At 41.0% G+C, this 27,108-nt stretch overlaps 1 protein-coding gene across 1 annotated transcript in view; it reads left to right on the forward strand.

Annotated features, from left to right (window-relative positions):
• Positions 1 to 27,108, forward strand: part of HAAO (3-hydroxyanthranilate 3,4-dioxygenase) — a 288,957-nt gene that overhangs the window by 220,369 nt on the left and 41,480 nt on the right. Inside the window, exon 7 of the mRNA XM_053712312.1 lies at positions 201 to 346. Within this exon, the coding sequence (XP_053568287.1) occupies positions 201 to 346 (146 nt within the window). The remainder of the gene's footprint in view (positions 1 to 200; positions 347 to 27,108) is intronic.

Here is a 27,108-nt window from a genome sequence, read left to right on the forward strand (position 1 = left end):
AAATATAACTATCATTTTCACAAGTTTTGGAAACATGTAGATGTTTGATTAGTTTAGAATTACCAATTTTAAGCACATTAAGTACATAGAGTAAGTAACAATAAGAACTTAAAATATCTATTTAATGATCTTTCAAACTTGCAATTGCTTTGTTAATGACTTCTTTTAATGAGAATATATTTTTTTGTGGTTTTTCAAAGACCAACCATTAGAGAAAGCGCCCTTTTCACTGAATTCCATGGAGGTTATGAAGCCATTTTCATTTAAGAACTGGCTGGAAGCAAATAACAAAGAAATAAATCAGAAAAAAGGCTTAAGTTTATTTGAAGACTGTTACGAAACAAAGGTAATTTTTGTTTAATTAATATTTTAAACTTTATTTGGGCAACATTGAAATACGCAATATGACCTATATACATTTACATGCAGTAAAATAGTGGATTTATATAATAACTTGTCATATATGATTTACATATATTAATGCACCATAATTTATACCATAAATATATCTCAAATTGTATCCAAGTTATAATAAAACTGGATAATAGTCGGGGCTGGATTTACAGCCCAGGTACCTTGTAGGCACTAAAATCTGAAGAGTTCAGAAATGTCTAAAGAAGGGGCTCATTACCCCGAAACATCAAACTAAAGTTCTGCATTTTGGAAAAGACCAGTGAGTGACACCTCCCTCTAAAGTACTACAGTGTGTGGGGTCTGGATGACTATCTGTGTGTATACATTTAGGCTGGACACCCTGGCAAGACGTCTATGAGGGCAGTCTATGTTTAAAAACTACAACCCCCAAGCTAAATTTACAAAAAAAACTAAAATTACAGAAAAAAATAAACAAATGTATCCAAAATAAAAAATGTAAACCTAAACTAATACCCCTATATAAATAAAAATGCCAATGCAAAATAAAAACACTGCCCCCTTTAATCTAGCACTAAACTACCAATAGCCCTTAAAAGGGCCTTTTGTAGGGCATTGCGCTAAGTTAAACAGCTCTTTTACCTCTAAAAAAAATACTAAATCCCCCTAACAGTAAAAAAAACCCCACCCACCAAACCCCCCAAAATAAAAAAAAAACTAAACTACCCATTGCCCCTAAAGGGGCATTTGTATGGGCATTGCCTTTAAAAGGGCATTGAGCTCTTTTACTGCCCTTAAAAGGGCAATCAGTTCTTTTTCAAGCCCAAAAAAACCCTAATCTAAAAAAACACCCCAAAAATTAAAATAAAAAGACTAAATCTAAGCCCCAAATAGGTACTCACTGTTCCTGAAGTCCGGTGATGAAGGTCTTCTTCCAGACGGATCCATCATCTTCTATCATCATTCGAAGTGAAGGTGGCATGGCGCGGTGCAGAGCTGTGTTCCCGATGCCTGGATCCTCAGCGGCAGTCCTCAACAGTGGAGGTCCTCGGTGATGGAGGCGTTCCTCAGCGGGATGGAGGCTCCACTTTATCCGATGTCTGTTCTAGACTTAAGATTGAATACAAGGTACCGCAATCAATTTGAGGTACCTTGCATTCCTATTGGCTGAAATTTTGAAATCAGCCAATAGGATTAGAGCTACTGAAATCCTATTGGATGTTCAAATCAGCCAATAAGATTTCATTAGCTATCATCGTATTGACTGATTTAAAAAAATCAGCCAATAGGAGTGTAAGATACCCCAATAATAATGGTGTACCTTGCATTCAATCTTCAGTGTGCGGCGGACGATTGCATGAAGAGGAGCCTTCCCACCGCCGAGGACCGCCACAGAGGATCGCCACATCCTGGAAGACCTCTTTACACATCTGCTCTGTGCCATCTTCGCTGTAGATGAAGATAGAAGATGATGGAGCCGTTTTGAAGAAGACCTCCGCCGGACTTCAGGAAACATGAGTACCTATTTGGGGCTTAGTGTCATTTTTTTTTTAATGTTTTTTATTTATTTTTATTTTTTTAAGATTAGATTTGGGCAATAGAAAAAGAGCTGAATGCCCTTTTAAGGGCAGTAAGAGAGCTGAATGCCCTTTTAAGGGCAATGCCCATACAAATGCCCCTTTAGGGACAATGGGTAGTTTTACTGTTAGGGGGGACTTGGTTTATTTTTAATATAAAAGAGCTGATTTCTTTAGGGCAATGCCCTACAAAAAAGCCCTTTTAAGGGCTATTGGTAGTTTATTCTTAGATTAGGGGTGTTTTTATTTTGGGGGGCTTTTTATTTTCATAGGGATTAGGTTTATTTTTTTTATTTTGTATAATGTGGTTTATTATTTTGTGTAATGTTAGACTTTTTTAATTTTCTGTAATGTTAGACTTTTTTATTTTCTGTAATTTTAGATTAGTTTAATCTTAGTTTCTCTTGTAAGGTGTATCTAGTCCACGGATCATCCATTACTTGTGGGATATTCTCCTTCCCAACAGGAAGTTGCAAGAGGATCACCCACAGCAGAGCTGCTATATAGCTCCTCCCCTAACTGCCATATCCAGTCATTCTCTTGCAACTCTCAACAAGCATGGAGGTAGTAAGAGAGAAGTGGTATAACGTAGTGTCTTTTTTCTTCAATCAAGTTTATTATTTTTAAATGGTACCGGAGTTGTACTATTTTGTCCCAGGCAGAAAATAGAAGAAGAATCTGCCTGTGATTTCTATGATCTTAGCAGGTTGTAACTAAGATCCATTGCTGTTCTCACACATGACTGAAGAGAGAGGTAACTTCAGCGGGGGAATGGCGTGCAGGTTATCCTGCTATGAGGTATGTGCAGTTAATTTTTTTTCTAGAGTATGTGAATGCTAGAAAATGCTGCTGATACCAGATTTATGTAAGGTAAGCCTGAATACAGTGATTTAATAGTGACTGGTATCATGCTTACTTTCTGAGGTAATACTCTTATAGATTTGCAATATAAAACGTTTGCTGGCATGTTTAAACATTTTTATATATACTTTGGTGATAAAACTTTATTGGGGCCTAGTTTTTTTTCCACATGGCTGGCTTAAATTTGCCTAGAAACAGTTTCCTGAGGCTTTCCACTGTGTTACTATGAGTGGGAGGGGCCTAATTTAGCACTTTTTTGCGCAGTAACTTTTACAGACTGAGACATCCAGCTTCCTCCAGGAGTCCCCTGAATGCTATAGGACCTCTCTCAAGGGCTCTTAGGTTTTCCAATATCGGTTGTTGGGGAAGGTAGGCCCACAGCAAGGCTGTGGCAGTTTGGTGTGACTGTTAAAAAAAAGTCTATAGTTTTTTTGATCCGTTTTTTGAACTAAGGGGTTAATCATCCATTTGCAAGTGGGTGCAATGCTCTGTTAGCTTATTATACACACTGTAAAAATTTCGTTTGATTTACTGCTTTTTTTCACTGTTTTTCAAATTCTGACAAAATTTGTTTCTCTTAAAGGCACAGTACCGTTTTTATTTTTTGCTTGTTAACTTGATTTAAAGTGTTTTCCAAGCTTGCTGGTCTCATTGCTAGTCTGTTTAAACATGTCTGACATAGAGGAAACTCCTTGTTCATTATGTTTAGAAGCCATGGTAGAACCCCCTCTTAGAATGTGTACCAAATGTACTGATTTCACTTTAAGTAATAAAGATCATATTCTGTCTTTAAAAAATTTATCACCAGAGGAATCTGACGAGCGGGAAGTTATGCCGACTAACTCGCCCCACGTGTCAGACCCTTTGACTCCCGCTCTAATGGCGCCAAGTACATCTAGTACGCCCATAGCGTTTACTTTACAAGACATGGCGGCGGTCATGGATAATACCCTGTCAGCGGTATTATCCAGACTACCTGGGTTTAGAGGAAAGCGAGACAGCTCTGGAGTTGGAAGAAATACAGAGCATACTGCCGCTTTTCAGAACTATGTCTGATAATCCCTCACAATATACAGAAGCAGAGGAAGGAGAGCTTCTTTCTGTGGGTGATGTTTCTGACTCAGGGAAAAAGATTCAACCTGATTCTGATATGTCTACATTTAAATTTAAGCTTGAACACCTCCGCGTGTTGCTCAGGGAGGTTTTAGCTGCTCTGAATGACTGTGATACAATTGCAGTGCCAGAAAATTTGTGTAGATTGGACAAATACTATGCAGTGCCGGTGTGCACTGATGTTTTTCCAATACCTAAAAGGTTTCCAGAAATTATTACTAAGGAATGGGATAGACCAGGTGTGCCGTTCTCTCCCCCTCCCATTTTTAAGAAAATGTTTCCAATAGATGCCACCACACGGGACTTATGGCAGACAGTCCCTAAGGTGGAGGGAGCAGTTTCTACCCTAGCTAAGCGTACTACTATCCCTGTCGAGGACAGTTGTGCTTTCCCAGATCCAATGGATAAAAAGTTAGAGGGTTACCTTAAAAAAATATTTATTCAACAAGGTTTTATTCTACAGCCCCTTGCATTCATTGCCCCAGTCACTGCTGCTGCGGCTTTCTGGTTTGAATCTCGGGAAGAGGCTTTACAGGTAGAGACCCCATTGGATGACATACTTGACAAGCTTAGAGCACTTAAGCTAGCCAATTATTTTGTTTCTGATGCCATTGTTCATTTGACTAAACTAACGGCTAAGAATTCTGGTTTTGCCATTCAAGCACGCAGGGCGCTATGGCTTAAATCATGGTCAGCTGACGTTACTTCAAAGTCTAAGCTGCTTAACATTCCCTTCAAGGGGCAAACCCTATTCGGGCCTGGTTTGAAGGAGATCATTTCTGATATCACTGGAGGAAAAGGTCATGCCCTTCCTCAGGATAGGTCCAAATCAAGGGCCAAACAGACTAATTTTCGTGCCTTTCGAAACTTCAAGGCGAGTATGGCATCAACTACCTCTAATGCAAAACAAGAGGGAACTTTTGCCCAGTCCAAGTCGGTCTGGAGACATAACCAGACCTGGAACAAAGGTAAGCAGGCCAAAAAGCCTGCTGCTGCCCCTAAGTCAGCATGAAGTATCAGCCCCCTATCCGGTAACGGATCTAGTAGGGGGCAGATTTTCGCTCTTCGCCCAGGCTTGGGCAAGAGATGTCCAGGATCCCTGGGTGTTGGAAATTGTATCCCAGGGATATCTTCTGCACTTTAAAGCTTCTCCTCCAAAAGGGAGATTTCACCTTTCACAATTATCTGCAAATCAGATAAAGAGAGAGGCATTCTTATACTGTGTTCAAGACCTCCTAGTTATGGGAGTGATCCATCCTGTTCCACAGGAGGAACAAGGACAGGGATTTTATTTATATCTGTTTGTGGTTCCCAAAAAAGAGGGAACCTTCAGACCAATTTTAGATCTCAAGATTTTAAACAAATTCCTCAGAGTTCCATCATTCAAGATGGAGAGTATTCATACCATCCTACCTATGATCCAGGAGGGTCAATACATGACTACAGTGGATTTAAAGGATGCTTATCTTCACATACCGATACACAAAGATCATCATCGGTTTCTTAGTTTTGCCTTCCTGAACAGGCATTACCAGTTTGTAGCTCTTCCCTTTGGGTTAGCTACAGCCCCAAGAATCTTTACAAAGGTTCTGGCGTCACTTCTGGCAGTCCTAAGACTGCGGGGCATAGCAGTGGCCCCTTATTTAGACGACATTCTGATACAGGCATCAAATTTCCAAATTGCCAAGTCTCATACGGACATAGTTCTGGCATTTCTGAGGTCGCATGGGTGGAAGGTGAACAAGGAAAAGAGTTCTCTATCCCCTCTCACAAGAGTCTCCTTTCTGGGAACTAATAGATTCTGTAGAAATGAGGATTTACCTGACAGTCCAGGTTATCAAAGATTCTAAATTCCTGTCGTGTTCTTTATTCCACTTCTCACCCTTTGATGGCTCAGTGTATGGAAGTAATCGGCTTAATGGTAGCGGCAATGGACATAGTGCCGTTTGCATGTCTACATCTCAGACCGCTGCAACTATGCATGCTCAGTCAGTGGAATGGGGATTACACAGATTTGTCCCCTCTACTAAATCTGGATCAAGAGACCAGGGATTCTCTTCTCTGGTGGCTATCTCGGGTCCATCAATCCAAGGGAATGACCTTTCGCAGGCCAGATTGGACAATTGTAACAACAGATGCCAGCCTTCTAGGCTGGGGGGCAGTCTGGAACTCTCTGAAGGCTCAGGGATCGTGGACTCAGGAGGAGACACTCCTTCCAATAAAAATTCTGGAACTGAGAGCGATATTCAATGCTCTTCAGGCTTGGCCTCAGCTAGCGACAATGAGGTTCATCAGATTTCAGTCGGACAACATCACGACTGTGGCTTACATCAACCATCAAGGGGGAACAAAGAGTTCCCTAGCGATGTTAGAAGTCTCAAAGATAATTCGCTGGGCAGAGATTCACTCTTGCCACCTATCGGCTATCCATATCCCAGGTGTAGAGAACTGGGAGGCGGATTTTCTAAGTCAACAGACTTTTCATCCGGGGGAGTGGGAACTCCATCCGGAGGTGTTTGCACAATTTATTCATCGTTGGGGCAAACCAGAACTGGATCTCATGGCGTCTCGCCAGAACGCCAAGCTTCCTTGTTACGGATCCAGGTCCAGGGACCCCAAGGCAACGCTGATAAATGCTCTAGCAGCGCCTTGGTCCTTCAACCTGGCTTATGTGTTTCCACCATTTCCTCTGCTCCCTCGTCTGATTGCCAAAATCAAGCAGGAGAGAGCATCGGTGATATTGATAGTGCCTGCGTAGCCACGCAGTACTTGGTATGCAGATCTGGTGGACATGTCATCCTTTCCACCATGGACTCTGCCGCTGAGACAGGACCTTCTACTTCAAGGTCCTTTCAACCATCCAAATCTAATTTCTCTGAGGCTGACTGCATGGAGATTGAACACTTGATTTTATCAAAGCGTGGTTTCTCCGAGTCAGTCATTGATACCTTAATTCAGGCACGAAAGCCTGTCACCAGGAAAATCTATCATAAGATATGGCGTAAATATCTTTATTGGTGTGAATCCAAGGGCTACTCATGGAGTAAGGTCAGGATTCCCAGGATATTATCTTTTCTCCAAGAAGGATTGGAGAAAGGATTGTCAGCTAGTTCCTTAAAGGGACAGATTTCTGCTCTGTCTATTCTTTTGCACAAGCGTCTGGCGGATGTTCCAGACGTTCAGGCATTTTGTCAGGCTTTAGTTAGAATCAAGCCTGTGTTTAGACCTGTTGCTCCACCTTGGAGCTTAAATTTGGTTCTTAAAGTTCTTCAGGGGGTTCCGTTTGAACCTCTTCATTCCATAGATATCAAACTTTTATCTTGGAAAGTTCTTTTTTTGGTAGCTATTTCCTCGGCTCGTAGAGTTTCCGAGTTATCTGCCTTACTATGTGATTCTCCTTATCTGACCTTCCATGCAGATAAGGTAGTTCTGCGTACCAAACCTGGGTTTTTACCTAAGGTGGTATCTAATAAGAATCTCAATCAGGAGATTGTTGTTCCATCATTGTGTCCTAATCCTTCTTCAAAGAAGGAACGTCTATTACACAATCTTGACGTGGTTCGTGCTTTAAAGTATTATTTACAAGCTACTAAAGATTTTCGTCAAACATCTGCATTGTTTGTCTACTCTGGACAGAGGAGAGGCCAAAAGGCTTCGGCAACCTCTCTTTCGTTTTGGCTAAGAAGTATAATCCGCTTATCTTATGAGACTGCTGGCCAGCAGCCTCCTGAAAGGATTACAGCTCATTCTACTAGAGCTGTGGCTTCCACATGGGCCTTTAAAAATGAGGCTTCTGTTGAACAGATTTGCAAGGCGGTGACTTAGTCTTCGCTTCATACCTTTTCAAAATTCTATAAATTTGATACTTTTGCTTCTTCGGAGGCTATTTTTGGGAGAGAGGTTTTACAGGCAGTGGTACCTTCCATTTAAGTACCTGCCTTGTCCCTCCCTTCATTCGTGTACTTTAGCTTTGGTATTGGTATCCCACAAGTAATGGATGATCCGTGGACTGGATACACCTTACAAGAGAAAACATAATTTATGCTTACCTGATAAATTTATTTCTCTTGTGGTGTATCCAGTCCACAGCCCACCCTGTCATTTTAAGGCAGGTATTTTTTAATTTTAAACTACAGTCACCACTACACCCTTTGGTTTCTCCTTTCTCTGCTTGTCTTCGGTTGAATGACTGGATATGGCAGTTAGGGGAGGAGCTATATAGCAGCTCTGCTGTGGGTGATCCTCTTGCAACTTCCTGTTGGGAAGGAGAATATCCCACAAGTAATGGATGATCCGTGGACTGGATACACCACAAGAGAAATAAATTTATCAGGTAAGCATAAATTATGCTTTTCTTTATTTTATATGTTAGGGTTTTTATTTTAATTGTAATTTAGGATTATTTTATTTATGCAATGGGGTTCATTTTGGGGGTGTTATGTTAGGGGGCTTTAGGGGGTGTTAGGTTAGGAGGATTAGTGATTAGTTATTTGCGTTGTGGGGTTTGGCTGTTTAGGGTTTAACAGATTTATTATGTTAATTGTGTTGTGGATTAATGGCGGTTTAGGGGTTAATAGATTTATTAGGTTAATTAGCGATGTGGGTTAATGGCGGTTTAGGGGTTAATAGATTTATTTTATTAGCAATGCTGGGGTTGGTGGATTTAGGGGTTAATAATTTTATTAGGTAGTTGGTTGTTTTTTTTTAATACTTATTAACCCCCATTATTACATGTTACTTTTTTTTAGGATAGCCTTATGCATGTCCCAGTCATTTTTTAATTTGTTTACAGTCCTTGGCCTAGATTTGGAGTTTGGCGGTAGATGGGCTGTTAACGCTCCGCAGGCTTTTTTCTGGCCGCAGCATAAAATTAACTCTGGTATCGAGAGTTCAAACAAATGCTGCGTTAGGCTCCAAAAAAGGAGCGTAGAGCATTTTTACCGCAAATGCAACTCTCGATACCAGAGTTGCTTACGGACGCGGCCAGCCTCAAAAACGTGTTCGTGCACGATTCCCCCATAGGAAACAATGGGGCTGTTTGAGCAGAAAAAAAACCTAACACCTGCAAAAAAGCAGCGTTCAGCTCCTAACGCAGCCCCATTGTTTCCTATGGGGAAACACTTCCTACGTCTGCACCTAACACTCTAACATGTATCCCGAGTCTAAACACCCCTACCCTTACACTTATTAACCCCTAATCTGCCGCCCCCGCTATCGCTGACCCCTGCATATTATTATTAACCCCTAATCTTCCGCTCCGTACACCGCCGCAACCTACGTTATCCCTATGTACCCCTAATCTGCTGCCCCTAACACCGCCGACCCCTATATTATATTTATTAACCCCTAATCTGCCCCCCACAACGTCGCCGCCAGCTACTTACAATAATTAACCACTAATCTGACGACCGGAGCTCACCGCTACTATAATAAATGGATTAACCCCTAAAGCTAAGTCTAACCCTAACACTAACAACCCCCTAACTTAAATATAATTTACATCTAACGAAATTAATTAACTCTTATTAAATAAATTATTCCTATTTAAAGCTAAATACTTACCTGTAAAATAAATCATAATATAGCTACAATATAAATTATAATTACATTGTAGCTATTTTAGGATTAATATTTATTTTACAGGCAACTTTGTAATTATTTTAACCAGGTACAATAGCTATTAAATAGTTAAGAACTATTTAATAGTTACCTAGTTAAAATAATAACAAAATTACCTGTAAAATAAGTCCTAACCTAAGTTATAATTAAACCTAACACTACCCTATCAATAAATTAATTAAATAAAATACCTACAATTACCTACAATTAACCTAACACTACACTATCAATAAATAAATTAAATACAATTGCTACAAATAACTACAATTACATAAACTAACTAAAGTACAAAAAATAAAAAAGAACTAAGTTACAAAAAATAAAAAAATATTTACCAACATAAGAAAAATATTACAACAATTTTAAACTAATTACACCTACTCTAAGCCCCCTAATAAAATAACAAAGACCCCCAAAATAAAAAATTCCCTACCCTATTCTAAATTAATAAATGTAAAAGCTCTTTTACCTTACCAGCCCTGAAGAGGGCCCTTTGCGGGGCATGCCCCAAGAAAATCAGCTCTTTTGCCTGTAAAAAAAATACCCACCTCCAACATTACAACCCACCACCCACATACCCCTAATCTAACCCAAACCCCCCTTAAATAAACCTAACACTAAGCCCCTGAAGATCTTCCTACCTTGTCTTCACCATCCAGGTATCACCGATCCGTCCTGGCATCCGGTGCTGAAGAGGTCCAGAAGAGGCTCCAAAGTCTTCCTCCTAGCCGGCAAGAAGAGGACATCCGGACCAGCAAACATCTTCTCCAAGCGGCATCTTCGATCTTCTTCCATCCGGTGCGGAGCGGGTCCATCTTGAAGCAGCTGACGCGGATCCATCCTCTTCTTCCGTTGTCTCCCGACGAATGACGGTTCCTTTAAGGGACGTCATCCAAGATGGCGTCCCTCGAATTCCGATTGGCTGATAGGATTCTATCAGCCAATCAGAATTAAGGTAGGAATATTCTGATTGGCTGATGGAATCAGCCAATCAGAATCAAGTTCAATCCGATTGGCTGATCCAATCAGCCAATCAGATTGACCTCGCATTCTATTGGCTGATCGGAACAGCCAATAGAATGCGAGGTCAATCTGATTGGCTGATTGGATCAGCCAATCGGATTGAACTTGATTCTGATTGGCTGATTCCATCAGCCAATCAGAATATTCCTACCTTAATTCCGATTGGCTGATAGAATCCTATCAGCCAATCGGAATTCGAGGGACGCCATCTTGGATGACGTCCCTTAAAGGAACCGTCATTCGTCGGGAGACAACGGAAGAAGAGGATGGATCCGCGTCGGCTGCTTCAAGATGGACCCGCTCCGCACCGGATGGAAGAAGATCGAAGATGCCGCTTGGGGAAGATGTTTGCTGGTCCGGATGTCCTCTTCTTGCCGGCTAGGAGGAAAACTTTGGAGCCTCTTCTGGACCTCTTCAGCACCAGATGCCAGGACGGATCGGTGATACCTGGATGGTGAAGACAAGGTAGGAAGATCTTCAGGGGCTTAGTGTTAGGTTTATTTAAGGGGGGTTTGGGTTAGATTAGGGGTATGTGGGTGGTGGGTTGTAATGTTGAAGGGGGGTATTGTATGTTTTTTTTTACAGGCAAAAGAGCTGATTTTCTTGGGGCATGCCCCGCAAAGGGCCCTGTTCAGGGCTGGTAAGGTAAAAGAGCTTTTACATTTATTAATTTAGAATAGGGTAGGGAATTTTTTATTTTGGGGGTCTTTGTTATTTTATTAGGGGGCTTAGAGTAGGTGTAATTAGTTTAAAATTGTTGTAATATTTTTCTTATGTTGGTAAATATTTTTTTATTTTTTGTAACTTAGTTCTTTTTTATTTTTTGTACTTTAGTTAGTTTATGTAATTGTAGTTATTTGTAGCAATTGTATTTAATTTATTTATTGATAGTGTAGTGTTAGGTTAATTGTAGGTAATTGTAGGTATTTTATTTAATTAATTTATTGATAGGGTAGTGTTAGGTTTAATTATAACTTAGGTTAGGACTTATTTTACAGGTAATTTTGTTATTATTTTAACTAGGTAACTATTAAATAGTTCTTAACTATTTAATAGCTATTGTACCTGGTTAAAATAATTACAAAGTTGCCTGTAAAATAAATATTAATCCTAAAATAGCTACAATGTAATTATAATTTATATTGTAGCTATATTATGATTTATTTTACAGGTAAGTATTTAGCTTTAAATAGGAATAATTTATTTAATAAGAGTTAATTAATTTCGTTAGATGTAAATTATATTTAAGTTAGGGGGTTGTTAGTGTTAGGGTTAGACTTAGCTTTAGGGGTTAATCCATTTATTATAGTAGCGGTGAGCTCCGGTCGTCAGATTAGGGGTTAATAATTGAAGTTAGGTGTTGGCGATGTTAGGGAGGGCAGATTAGGGGTTAATACTATTTATGATAGGGTTAGTGAGGCGGATTAGGGGTTAATAACTTTATTATAGTAGCGCTCAGGTCCGCTCGGCAGATTAGGGGTTAATAAGTGTAGGCAGGTGTCGGCGACGTTGAGGGGGGCAGATTAGGGGTTAATAAATATAATATAGGGGTCGGCGGTGTTAGGGGCAGCAGATTAGGGGTACATAAGGATAACGTAGGTGGCGGCGCTTTGCGGTCGGCAGATTAGGGGTTAATTATTGTAAGTAGCTGGCGGCGACGTTGTGGGGGGCAGGTTAGGGGTTAATAAATGTAATACAGGGGTCGGCGGGGTTAGGGGCAGCAGATTAGGGGTACATAAGTATAACGTAGGTGGCGGTCGGAAGATTAGGGGTTAAAAATTTTTAATCGAGTGGCGGCGATGTGGGGGGACCTCGGTTTAGGGGTACATAGGTAGTTTATGGGTGTTAGTGTACTTTAGAGTACAGTAGTTAAGAGCTTTATGAACCGGCGTTAGCCCAGAAAGCTCTTAACTCCTGCTATTTTCCGGCGGCTGGAGTTTTGTCGTTAGAGCTCTAACCCTCACTTCAGAAACGACTCTAAATACCGGCATTAGAAAGATCCCATTGAAAAGATGGGATACGCAATTGACGTAAGGGGATCTGCGGTATGGAAAAGTCGCGGCTGAAAAGTGAGCGTTAGACCCTTTAATCACTGACTCCAAATACCGGCGGTAGCCTAAAACCAGCGTTAGGAGCCTCTAACGCTGGTTTTCACGGCTACCGCCGAACTCTAAATCTAGGCCCTTGTGTTTACCAAGAACCCACTTGGAACCCAATGTATTCCAAGAACCCACCACTATTCTCTAAAAAAAAAATGTTTCCTCACATAGTTCTCAATCTGCTACCCTCTAACTTAAGATTGTGACCCCTTTTTGGTATTGCTTTTTTCTTTCATAAGGTGGTGAGAGTCCACTATCCATTACACATGGGATAGAAAATTCCTACCCTAGGAGGATTCCCAAACTTTCAAGAGTACTTCATCCCTTCTACCTCACTGATATCCCAGTCTAAATATTTGCTTCCAGGAGATGGGTGAAGACATTAGGTGCTCCTGAATTTCTAATAAGGGGTGTACAGTCTGATTTGAGACCATTTATCCTCTCTGAGAACTACTGGGTAGTTTTCTCTTAGGTCATGGCAGCCAGTCTGCTAGTATGCCATTAGTGTTTTTTAATTCATTATTTTTTTTCTGCAGTCTGTATGGCTCCCTTCTCACCCTCTCACCACCCTTATCCCTCAGAAATAAAAATGTTTCCCTTATGCCGCCTACTGCACAGCCATATTTGATACTGGCACTACTGGCACTATGCAGTCTGGTAGAGAGTGATTGTATTATTTTTTTTCGGTAGCTCATCCCTCCCCACCTTCCCCTTCAAGCGATCTTATTGTAGGGACCCATTGCCTCTAATTAGCTCCTTTTGTGTAGTATCAGGATCCAATTTTCCCTCCCTTTCCCCTTCCCAAAAATGTTTCCATAGTGTAGGCAGCCCTCACTTCCCCCTCCATTGGTGGACTGACCACCAGCTTCCCTCCTTTCCTCCCAAACATCCCATGACACCACAGTACCCATTACATGCAACATGAAAACAGATGCCTTCTGAACCCAGCTGCTGCCTCTGCTGTCTAAGCTTAGAGCGGGGACCATAGAATACGCCAAAGTACTGGGCAAAGTACTTTATGATGTAGTACCTACCTCCAATAAACTTAGGTTATTAAATAAGGCACTGAGCAGCCTCACAAGGCTATGAATCTAGTTTAAATTGTACAGTACACTGTCTCTTTAAATAGGTAATTACCTTAAATATTAGAAATGCACTATATAGCAAAAAGCAGTAATTATAGAAAGCAGTATTTTCTTTCTTCAAATTATGTAACCAGTTGTTCAAATAATAACATTGTTTATTGATTTAACAATAATAAATTGTTAAAAAAACATCAATAATTGAGAAAAACAAGAAATCTGTGAAGAGAAACAGAGATAGAGGTTAATGTGAACTGTTGAATGTTTCAAAAGGCTATTATTGAATTCTCTCTGAATGCTTGATGGTTGTACATTTTGGTTAGGTTAGATTACTCCATAGCCATAGGCATGTATTGATTTTTAACAACTAAACATGACATTAGAACATAATCATTTCTCAAAAGTTTCTGTACAGCTCAAATACAAGCATTGAAGAGCAAACATAACATTAGTTATGGGGTCTGCTAAATGTTAACACTAGCTGTACATAGCAGTAGAACATATAACTATATAATTCTGTGCCTAAATAAATAATATTTATGCAAATCTGTCACCCTTTGCATGGTCTCACAGTGAGATAACTGTTAAACAAATACATGTAGACTTTTTCATCAATAAAGAAACTAATTATTGCATTGTGCATCAATAAACACATTAGGATAAAGAGACTTCATCAGTTGATGATCTAGTGATGTCGCAAACATAAAAATTTGGGTTCGCGAACCGGGCAAACCGCCATAGACTTCAATGGGCAGGCGAATTTTAAAACCCACAGGGACTCTTTCTGGCCACAATAGTGATGGAAAAGTTGTTTCAAGGGGACTAACACCTGGACTGTGGCGTGCCGGAGGGGGATCCATGGCAAAACTCCCATGGAAAATTACATAGTTGATGCAGAGTCTGGTTTTAATCCATAAAGGGCATAAATCACCTAACATTCCTAAATTGTTTGGAATAACATGCTTTAAAACATCAGGTATGATGTTGTATCGATCAGGTAGTGTAAGGGTTACGCCCGCTTCACAGTGACAGACCAAACTCCCGCAGCGTGTACAACATCATCATCATCACACCGTACGTCCATGTGTGTAATGCTGCCTTACTGAGACATATCCCTGTTATCTACATCCTCTGGCAATAATGGTTGCGCATCACTCATTTCTTCCAACTGATGTGTAAATAACTTCTCTGACAGATCAAGTGAAGCGGCTGTGGTGCTAGTGTTGGTGGTGGCGGAAGGCGGGCGAGTGGTAACTTGAGAGGTGCCCGAAGCTAAGCTGGAGGAGGATGGTGCGTCAAGGTTCCGAGCGGAAGCTGTAGAAGATTGGGTGTCCTGTGTTAGCCAGTCAACTATGTCCTCAGAACTTTTCGAGCTCAGGGTATGTGGCCTCTGAACACTGGGCATTATTCTAGGGCCAAAGGGAATCACAGCACCACGATCACGACGGCCCCTGTGGGGTGGCCTGCCTCTTCATGTCATTTTTTGTTTCGATTAGTGGTACTATGCGTGCAAGCTACTGTGACAACAGATATGAGTGGCACTGTGCACTGGCAGAAGTTGGCAGAGTAGACGTTGTAGGCCTGACACACACGCTTGCAGACAACTAACTGCTATTCAATCTATTGCAGTCAAAATTGTATTTTTTTTTTTAATGTACACTACTGTTACACCAGATATGAGTTGCACTGGGGTGACACTGTGCCCTGGCAGGCCCTGAAAAATCTGTTACACATCTACAACCACCAAAAAACAACCATGCTAAATAGTTTCTAAATTTTGTCCTGAGTTTAGAAATACCAAATGTTAACATGTTCTTTGCTTTTTTTGCAAGTTATAGGGAAATAAATACAAGTAGCACTTTGCTATTTCAAAACCACTTTTTTTTTTCAAAATGAGCGCTAGTTACATTGGAACCCTGATATCTGTCAGGAATACCTGAATATCCCTTGACATGTATATATTTTTTTTTAGTATTTTTTTTTCCAAGTATTGATCCAGGCCCATTTTGGTATATTTCATGCCACCATTTCACCGCCAAATGCGATCAAATAAAAAACAAATTGTTCACTTTTTCACAAACTTTAGGTTTCTCACAGAAATTATTTACAAACAACTTATGCAATTGTGGCATAAATTGTTGTAAATGCTTCTCTGGGATCCCCTTTGTTCAGAAATAGCAGACATATATGACTTTGGCGTTGCTTTCTGGTAATTAGAAGGCTGCTAAATGCTGCTGCGCATCACATGTGTATTATGGCTAGCAGTGAAGGGGTTAATTAGGTAGTTTGTAGGGAGCTTGCAGGGTTAATTTTAGCTTTAGTGTAGAGATCAGCCTCCCACCTGACACATCAGACCCCCTGATCCCTCCCAAAAAGCTCCCTTCCCTCCCCCACCCCACAATTGTCCCTGCCATCTTAAGTACTGGCAGAAAGTCTGCCAGTACTAAAATAAAAGGCTTTTTTTAGCATATTTACATATGCTGTGGTGTAGAATCCCCCCTTAGCCCCCATCCTCCCTGATCCCCCCAAAACAGCTCTCTAACCCTCCCCATCTGCTTATTGGCGGCCATCTTGGGTACTGGCAGCTGTCTGCCAGTACCCAGTTTGCAAAAAAAAGTAGTTTATTTCATGTAATTAGCAAGAGTCCATGAGCTAGTGACGTATGGGATATACATTCCTACCAGGAGGGGCAAAGTTTCCCAAACCTCAAAATGCCTATAAATACACCCCTCACCACACCCACAAATCAGTTTTACAAACTTTGCCTCCTGTGGAGGTGGTGAAGTAAGTTTGTGCTAGATTCTTCGTTGATATGCGCTCCGCAGCAGGTTGGAGCCCAGTTTTCCTCTCAGCATGCAGTGAATGTCAGAGGGATGTGAAGAGAGTATTGCCTATTTGAATTCAATGATCTCCTTCTACGGGGTCTATTTCATAGGTTCTCTGTTATCGGTCGTAGAGATTCATCTCTTACCTCCCTTTTCAGATTGACGATATACTCTTATATATACCATTACCTCTACTGATTCTCGTTTCAGTACTGGTTTGGCTTTCTACTACATGTAGATGAGTGTCCTGGGGTAAGTAAGTCTTATTTTCTGTGACACTCTAAGCTATGGTTGGGCACTTTTATATAAAGTTCTAAATATATGTGTTTAAACATTTATTTGCCTTGATTCAGGATGTTCAATGTTCCTTATTTCAGACAGTCAGTTTCATATTTGGGATAATGCATATGAATAAATCATTTTTTTCTTACCTTAAATTTTGACTTTTTTCCTGTGGGCTGTTAGGCTCACGGGGGCTGAGAATGCTTCATTTTATTGCGTCATTCTTGGCGCGGACTTTCTTGGTGCAAATTTTTTTTTGTCATTTCTGGCGTCATACGTGTCGCCGGAAGTTGCGTCATTTTTTTAACGCCAAAAGCATTTAGGCGCCAAATAATGTGGGCGGATTTTTTTGGCGCTAAAAAATTCGAGCGTCATTGTTGTCTCCACAATATGTAAGTCTCATTAGTTATTGCTTCTGGTTGCTAGAAGCTTGTTCATTGTCATTTTTTCCCATTCCTGAAACTGTCATTTAAGGAATTTGATCATTTTTGCTTTATATGTTGTTTTTTTCTATTACATATTGCAAGATGTCTCAGATTGTCCCTGAATCAGAAGCCACTTCTGGAAAAACGCTTAACTGAGTTTCAGTTCTACCAAAGCTAAGTTCATTTATTTTAAATGTTATAAATGTTTATCTTTAGCTATGGTTTGTAATAAGGTATTATGATATACTTTTACATGCAGAATCATTTTATGTACAAGAAATATTTAGGAGATTTGTTACGGTTGCCTCCAGGCTGGCTGGAAGTTGGACCGTAGAAAAGGATGCTCCTAGCGCTCACCAAAGGAGCAGCAGCACCGTAGACTCTATAACTACTGCGTAGCCACCATAAGTAACGCAGACTCTATGAACCACCGCTGCTGGGCTGGTATCTCGCCGTCTGCTCTGCGCCCTGGACCTACGACCAGGCTCCAGTAGGTGAACCTCTTCCTTCTGTAGCATTCCCCGTAGCTAAGGGAGTATGAAAAGCATAGCAATCCCTGTAGTGATTATAGCTGAAGCTGTCCCCTACAAACATGAGTCAAAGCTTCAAGTTAGAGGGTCAACATAGGTCTGATGTGCTGGAGCACACAGCCTCCTTTTTATTGAGGTTACATGCAAACAGGACACTCTCAGGGGGAGGCATAAAATCCCCCATCACACATTTGATATTAGATAGAGAGACACTCCCTTTGACAGGCCACAACATTTACTTCAGCAGATAACATTACACACAATAAAACAATGCAGTCCACCTTATCAATACTAGTCTGATTAGACAATGGGAAAGTTGATCACTAAACCTAATTAGAGCTAATCCCAGCAGACTTGTATTTAGAATAGGTTTCTTGAAGCTGAACAAAATTTAACTCTTAATGGCACACAATGAAACTGAACCAAGTGGGAGAAAGCCAGGGACAAGTCATTTCACAGGTCTGGGGACATAGTCTTAAAGGGGGCATTGTTCACCAAAGTCACAATATGTCCCCAGACGGTTCCCAAAGGGCCACACACACCCAACAAAAGTCAATATACTCTCAGGGGCACAATCTTCCAGGGGCCATAGTCATGTGGAAGGAGGCTGGCAAATAGGCTTCTCCAAAATCCAGGGAAGCAGGGCAATTTTCCATTTAAAGGGCCAGTTACAAACAGCAGTTTGTAACATATCTCCCCTTTTGGAGGGAGACTAACCAGGCACCTGACCTTCTGCCGGTCAGTGCCTAAGTTAGTTTCGCAACCCACCCACAAATAATCGTTAGCAGCAAAGTAGCCCCCCCACAATACGTAGTACTGGCCTGTAAGTTCCAGGTTGTAGGATGAAAGTGTAGCATCCTCGGCCTTCCTGGCGCAGCTGGGCAAATAGCTGATGGTACTTGGGGGGCAGAGGCCAGCGGCACTCTGCCCTGGTGCCAGCGCTTCTGCTGGGGTGAGGGGTTTGCAGGCCAGTTCTGTAACAAGGACAAGGTCTGTAGGGCAGAGGCCAGCAGCGCTCTGTCCTGATGCCAGCTCTTCTGCTGGGGGAATTGGGGCATAGTCCTGCCCGGTGGCAAAGGGAACGTGGGGGGTCAGTGGGGGTTAACATCTCCACTGTTAACCCTGGGCCCAAGTTAGGAGTTAGCTGGGGAGGGGGAGATTGGCTTACCTCCTCCTCCTGATACTCCGGCGGCCGTTGGGAAGGGAGGTCGATGCTCTCCGCTTCCTGTGGAACATGCTGCGGCTGGGGAGAGAGACCGGTTGTCTCCTCTCCCTGGAAGGCACACTCCAGCTGGGGAGGGAGGTCGATGCTCTCCCCTCCCTGTAGCTGGGTCTGTCGCTGGGGATCTGGGCCGCCTGCCCAGCATCCCTGTAGGGCCGGTAGAGAGACTGCGGTCCCATCTCCACCTGCCTGCTGGGTGTCCTCCCAGGACCAGTCTATGAGGCCTGCTGCCTCTGGTATCTCTGGTTGGGGTTGGGGAAGGAGACCGGTTGTCTCTTCCCTCTGCACAGTATACTGCCGCTGGGGAGGGAGGTCGCTGCTCTCCTCTCCCTGTGGAACATGCTGCGGCTGGGGAGAGAGACCAGGTGTCCATACCCTCAAACTCCACAGTTGGCGCTCAAAGGCTCGTGCCACTTTGTTCTCCGTATCCAATTCCCGGATGATGCGACTGACTACCTCCTGCGCAGGGTCTGGACCATATCGGACTAGCCGCCTCTTTACCTCTGGAACGAAATCCGCGCCCTCATAGCGACGGATCCGGTTGAGGTGCTGTTCACATGGTTCTGACCAGTATCTTGTCAGCTCCATGCTGCTGTAGGTAGGGACGCTGCGCAGTGGCTAGCGTTGCCCTCAATTACTATCCTACGATACCAGTGCTGTTGGGGTTCTGCTCCTTGCACCAGGACGCGATCCCACCGCTGCCGCCAAATGTTACGGTTGCCTCCAGGCTGGCTGGAAGTTGGACCGTAGAAAAGGATGCTCCTAGCGCTCACCAAAGGAGCAGCAGCACCGTAGACTCTATAACTACTGCGTAGCCACCATAAGTAACGCAGACTCTATGAACCACCGCTGCTGGGCTGGTATCTCGCCGTCTGCTCTGCGCCCTGGACCTACGACCAGGCTCCAGTAGGTTAACCTCTTCCTTCTGTAGCAATCCCCGTAGCTAAGGGAGTATGAAAAGCATAGCAATCCCTGTAGTGATTATAGCTGAAGCTGTCCCCTACAAACATGAGTCAAAGCTTCAAGTTAGAGGGTCAACATAGGTCTGATGTGCTGGAGCACACAGCCTCCTTTTTATTGAGGTTACATGCAAACAGGACACTCTCAGGGGGAGGCATAAAATCCCCCATCACACATTTGATATTAGATAGACACTCCCTTTGACAGGCCACAACATTTACTTCAGCAGATAACATTACACACAATAAAACAATGCAGTCCACCTTATCAATACTAGTCTGATTAGACAATGGGAAAGTTGATCACTAAACCTAATTAGAGCTAATCCCAGCAGACTTGTATTTAGAATAGGTTTCTTGAAGCTGAACAAAATTTAACTCTTAATGGCACACAATGAAACTGAACCAAGTGGGAGAAAGCCAGGGACAAGTCATTTCACAGGTCTGGGGACATAGTCTTAAAGGGGGCATTGTTCACCAAAGTCACAATATGTCCCCAGACGGTTCCCAAAGGGCCAAACACACCCAACAAAAGTCAATATACTCTCAGGGGCACAATCTTCCAGGGGCCATAGTCATGTGGAAGGAGGCTGGCAAATAGGCTTCTCCAAAATCCAGGGAAGCAGGGCAATTTTCCATTTAAAGGGCCAGTTACAAATAGCAGTTTGTAACAAGATTTATAAGAAATATTTTCTGATTCTATTTTAAAGGCTTTGTCTGACTTTGTGCCTTGTAATAAAAAGTTTTAGGTCTTTTTCACTTCTTTTTTAATTATTGAAGTTTCAAATGACCAACAACATACTGATTTATCCTTCTCTGAGGTTTTTTTCTCTTTCAGAAATTTTCTTCATCAGATATTGACACTAACAAATCTACTTTTTTATTATTTTTCTATTATTAAAGTACATTTGTTCTTTGTTGAAAAGGTGTTGATTATTTTGGATATTAAGGTAACTAGTTCTTTAAGACTAGCTGACATTATTTCTGCCTATTTATTTCTTCTGTGTTTTCAGAGGTTTTCTTTCCAATTCCCCATTCTAGGGAATGGAATAGGCTGAGAATTTTCTTTTATTCCTTTTTCAAAGGTTTTAAACTATATTCTTTGCCAGCAGTTAAATTCAATTTGGAGGGTTCTCCAATTTATTGGGGCTATCTCTACTTCTACTAATTATGCTATTGTTTCTATAGCAAAATAGTATTTATTTTCCTTTAGATAGCTGTATCTTATTTATGGAAAATTATTTAGTTTCAGGTACTTTTCTTGGTCCTGTGATTTATTTGGATATTGCAATTTCTTCATTTTTTCTGTTTACTTTAAGATCAAGTATCAGATTATGATTTATTTTAGCATTGTTAAAGGACAACATTTACTAGACTAGGTGCTGTTGCATTTGTCTTGTTGTTTTGCATTTATTGATTATGCAAGTCCACTGTATTGACTGGTCCTTTAAACTGGACTATCATGCTAATAATTCCATTTGTGTCTTCATTTTATTGAATATTTTCGCAAATGAGGGTTAATCTATGTCTTTAGCTATTTTAGCTAGAAGAATTTTGTTCTAAGATAATCAATCATTTGTTTTTATAATTGGATTCAATTCTTAACTGTTACTCTGGGCTTCAAGATTGAGTTCTAAGACTAAAACTTTAAGCTTATACTAGTTTAATTGTTCTTATTAAGGAACGAATTCCTGAGTTCTTTTCCAAGTAACATGTTTGTAATTGGGGTTCGAAATCAGCTCCCTAATACTGCGATGTACGTGCCGTATTCCAGCTTGGCTGGTAAGGGGCAGGTTAAGACTTCTTTGAAAATTATTTGGTTCTATTTTGTCCAAATTTCTTTGATTTTATTCCAGTAAGGCTAACACTTTCTTTAAGTGTGTTTCTGTCCTATATATTCTGGGTACTGTTGAAGCATGGCTGGGCACCCATGGGGTTCAAGCGCTGCTCAGACCTGGAATCTTCTGGGGTATTTCTTCCAGTTCCTTTTTTAGGAACCGGGTTTGGAGTTTTATTCAAACTATTTTGCCTTTTTATGGTCATTGATAGCATTATTTGTTTTCATTAGATACAATAAATGCATATTTTCATTTTTCTGTTTTCATTCAGATTATTTTCGGAGGATGCGGAATCTCATATGATTCACTTGCTCTTCAGGACATAGAGGATCTTTTTTTCGAAAGCTCTTGATTCCTCACACAAGGGTCACCTTTTTTTAGGTTTCCAGAAAGTTTGTGTCACTGTCTTTGTCTCTATCAGACAAGGGATAATTCTATTGGGTTCTGTCTGTCGGTACCTTTAGTCTCTATTATTTCCTTCAGTTGCTATATATGCATAGAAGTTTTAGGTCTTATGGCCTCGGCATTGGATTCGATTCCCTTTGCTCATTTTCACTAGAAAGAACCTTTTTTGAGTGTTGTTTGAGTGTTGTTTCTTCTAGAATATGGTTGGAGGATCAATTTACCAATCAGTTCGTTGATTCCTCAGACAAGGGTAACCTTTTTTAGGTTTCCTGTTAGATTCAGTGTCCTTGACTCTGTCTCTGATGGACAAGAGACGTCTGAAATTGGTTTCAGCTTGTCGAAACCTTCAGTCTCAATCTTTCCCTTCGGTAGTCTTATGCATGGAAATTCTAGGTCTTATGACTGCTGCATTGGACGCGGTTCCCTTTGCTCATTTTCACATGCGACCTCTTCAGCTCTGTATGCTGAACCAGTGGTGCAGGGATTATACAAAGATATCTCAATTAATATCTTTAGAACCGTTTGTTCGACACTTTCTGACGTGGTGGACAGACCACCATCATTTAATTCAGGGGGCCTCTTTTGTTCTTCCAACCTGGACTGGGATTTCAACAGATGCAAGTCTGACAGGTTGGGGAGCTGTTTGGGGGTCTCTGACAGCACAAGGGGTTTGGGAATCTCAGGAGGTGAGATTACCAATCAATATTTTGGAACTCTGTGCAATTTTCAGAGCTCTTCAGTCATGGCCTCTTCTAAAGAGAGAGTTGTTCATTTGTTTTCAGACGGACAATGTCACAACTGTGGCATATGTCAATCATCAAAGAGGGACTCACAGTCCACTGGCTATGAAAGAAGTATCTCGAATTCTGGTTTGGGCGGAATCCAGCTCCTGTCTAATTTCTGCGGTTCATATCCCAGGTATAGACAATTGGGAAGCGGATTATCTCAGTCACCAAACGTTACATCCGGGCAAATGGTCTCTTCACCCAGAGGTATTTCTTCAGATTGTTCAAATGTGGGGACTTCCAGAAATAGATCTGATGGCTTCTAATCTAAACAAGAAGCTTCCCAGGTATCTGTCCAGATCCAGGGATCCTCAGGCGGAGGCAGTGGATGCATTGTCACTTCCTTGGAAGTATCATCCTGATTCTATCTTTCCACCTCTAGTTCTTCTTCCAAGAGTAATTTCTGAGGTTGTGAATTCCCAAGATTCTAAGGGGTGCTCGTCTGTTCTGCTGGTGGCTCCAGCATGGCCTCACAGGTTTTGGTATGCGGATCTTGTCCGGATGGCCACTTGCCAACCGTGGACTCTTCCGTTAAGACCAGACCTATCACAAGGTCCTTTTTTCCATCAGGATCTCAAATCCTTAAATTTGAAGGTATAGAGATTGAACGCTTGATTCTCAGTCATAGAGGTTTCTCTGACTCTCTGATTAATACTATGTTACAGGCTCGTAAATCTGTATCTAGGAAGATATATTATCGAGTCTGGAAGGTTTACATTTCTTGGTGTTTTTTTTCTCATCATTTTTCTTGGCATTCTTTTAGAATTCCTAGAATTTTACAGTTTCTTCAGGATGGTTTGGATAAAGGTTTGTCTGCAAGTTCCTTGAAGGACAAATCTCTGCTCTTTCTGTTCTTTTTCACAGAAAGATTACTAGTCTTCCTGTTATTCATTGTTTTGTACAAGCTTTGGTTTGTATAAAACCTGTTATTAAGTCAATTTCTCCTCCTTGGAGTTTGAATTTCGTTCTGGGGGCTCTTCAAGCTCCTCCGTTTGAACTTATGCATTCGCTGGACTTTAAATTACTTTCTTGGAAAGTTTTGTTTCTTTTGGCCATCTCTTCTGCTAGAAGAGTTTCTGAGTTATCTGCTCTTTCTTGTGAGTCTCCTTTTTTGATTTTTCATCAGGATAAGGCGGTGTTGCGAACTTCTTTTAAATTCTTACCTGAGGTTGTGAATTCTAACAACATTAGTAGAGAAATTGTGGTTCCTTCATTATGTCCTAATCCTAAGAATTCTAAGGAGAGATCATTGCATTCTTTGGATGTAGTTAGAGCTTTGAAATATTATGTTGAAGCTACTAAGAATTTCCGAAAGACTTCTAGTCTTTGTTATATTTTCCAGTTCTAGGAAAGGTCAGAAGGCCTCTGCCATTTCTTTGGCATCTTGGTTGAAATCTTTAATTCATCATGCTTATGTCAAGTCGGGTCAAACTCCGCCTCTAAGGATTACAGCTCATTCTACTAGGAATGAAGCTTCGGTTGATCAGATTTGCAAAGCAGCAACTTGGTCTTCTTTGCATACTTCTACTAAATTCTACCATTTTGATGTGTTTTCTTCTTCTGAAGCAGTTTTTGGTAGAAAAGTTCTTCAGGCAGTTGTTTCAGTTTGATTCTTCTGCTTATAATTTCAGTTTTTTTCATTATAAGATTTAAACTTTATTTTGGGTGTGGATTATTTTCAGCGGAATTGGCTGTCTTTATTTTATCCCTCCCTCTCTAGTGACTCTTGCGTGGAAGATCCACATCTTGGGTATTCATTATCCCATACGTCACTAGCTCATGGACTCTTGCTAATTACATGAAAGAAAACATAATTTATGTAAGAACTTACCTGATAAATTCATTTCTTTCATATTAGCAAGAGTTCATGAGGCCCACCCTTTTTGTGGTGGTTATGATTTTTTTGTATTAAGCACAATTATTCCAATTCCTTATTTTTTATGCTTTCGCACTTTTGTCTTATCACCCCACTTCTTGGCTATGCGTTAAACTGATTTGTGGGTGTGGTGAGGGGTGTATTTATAGGCATTTTGAGGTTTGGGAAACTTTGCCCCTCCTGGTAGGAATGTATATCCCTTACGTCACTAGCTCATGGACTCTTGCTAATATGAAAGAAATGAATTTATCAGGTAAGTTCTTACATAAATTATGTTTTTTTCTGTTTTTTGTTTTTTTTCTGTAGTGTAGCTTCCCCCCCCCCCACAGACCATCCCCCACCATTTGCCTGATTTTTTTTTTTTTTAATTTTTATTCCTTTTTTTTTTTTAAATTTTACACCAACTTTTTCTGTAGTGAAGCGGTTCCCACCTGCTCCCTCCCCGTGCATGCGCCTGGCCCCGCCCTCCCGTGCACGCGCGCACATCCGTGCGCACCCCCGGACATCCCCGCCCACTATCCCGCCCCCCTCTACTGACTGCTATTATTTCAGTCAAATTTCTAGTTTTTTTTTTTAACCACTTAAGGACCAAGGCCATTTTTCAATTTCTTTCCCTTAAGGACCAGGGCTATTTTTACATTTCTGCGGTGTTTGTGTTTAGCTGTAATTTTCCTCTTACTCATTTACTGTACCCACACATATTATATACCGTTTTTCTCGCCACTAAATGGAATTTCTAAAGATACCATTATTTTCATCATATCCCAATTTATTATTAAAAATATTATAAAATATGAGGAAAAAATTGAATAAAACACACTTTTTCTAACTTTGACCCTCAAAATCTGTTACACATCTACAACCACCAAAAAACAAACATACTAAATAGTTTCTAAATTTTGTCCTGAGTTTAGAAATACCCAATGTTAACATGTTGTTTGCTTTTTTTGCAAGTTATAGGGAAATAAATACAAGAATCACTTTGCTATTTCAAAACCACTTTTTTTTAAAATGAGCGCTAGTTACATTGGAACCTTGATATCTGTCAGGAATACCTGAATATCCCTTGACATGTATATATTTTTTTTTTAGAAGACATCCCAAAGTATTGATCTAGGCCCGTTTTGGTATATTTCATGCCACCATTTCACCGCCAAATGCGATCAAATAAAAAAAAAATTATTCACTTTTTCACAAACTTTAGGTTTCTCACAGAAATTATTTACAAACAACTTATGCAATTATGGCATACATTGTTGTAAATGCTTCTCTGGGATCCCCTTTGTTTAGAAATAGCAGACTTATATGGCTTTGGCTTTGCTTTTTGGTAATTAGTAGGCTGCTAATTGCCACTGCGCACCACACGTGTTTTATGTCCAGCAGTGAAGGGGTTAATTAGGGAGCTTGTAGAGTTAATTTTAGCTTAAGTGTAGTGTAGTAGACAACCCAAAGTATTGATCTAGGCCCATTTTGGTATATTTCATGCCACCATTTCACCGCCAAATATGATCAAATAAAAAAAAAAAACGTTAAATTTTTCACAATTTTAGGTTTCTCACTGAAATTATTTACAAACAGCTTGTGCAATTATGGCACAAATGGTTGTAAATGCTTCTCTGGGATCCCCTTTGTTCAGAAATAGCAGACATATATGACTTTGGCGTTGCTTTCTGGTAATTAGAAGGCCGCTAAATGCTGCTGCGCATCACACGTGTATTATGGTTAGCAGTGAAGGGGGTACTTTGTAGGGAGCTTGCAGGGTTAATTTTAGCTTTACTGTAGAGATCAGCTTCCCACCTGCCACATCGGACCCCCTGATACCTCCCAAACAGTTCCCTTCCCTCCCCCACCCCACAATTGTCCCCGCCATCTTAAGTACTGGCAGAAAGTCTGCCAGTACTAAAATAAAAGGTTTTTATTATTTTTTGTATTTTTTTTTTAGCATATTTACATATGCTGTGGTGTAGCATCCACCCCTTAGCCCCCAACCTCCCTGATCCCCCCAAAAACAGCTCTCTAACCCTCCCCATCTGCCTTATTGGTGGCCATCTTTGGTACTGGCAGCTGTCTGGTATTATTTCACAGTCAAAAATTTTTTTTTTTTTTAAATTTACACTACTGTTACACCAGATATGAGTGGCGGCACTGGGCAAGTGGGCACAGTATACGCAGTGAGCCTGACACACACGCTGGCAGGCAGGCAACTGCAATTAGA

This window comes from Bombina bombina, chromosome 4 (assembly GCF_027579735.1).
Source record: "Bombina bombina isolate aBomBom1 chromosome 4, aBomBom1.pri, whole genome shotgun sequence".
Lineage (NCBI taxonomy): Eukaryota > Metazoa > Chordata > Amphibia > Anura > Bombinatoridae > Bombina > Bombina bombina.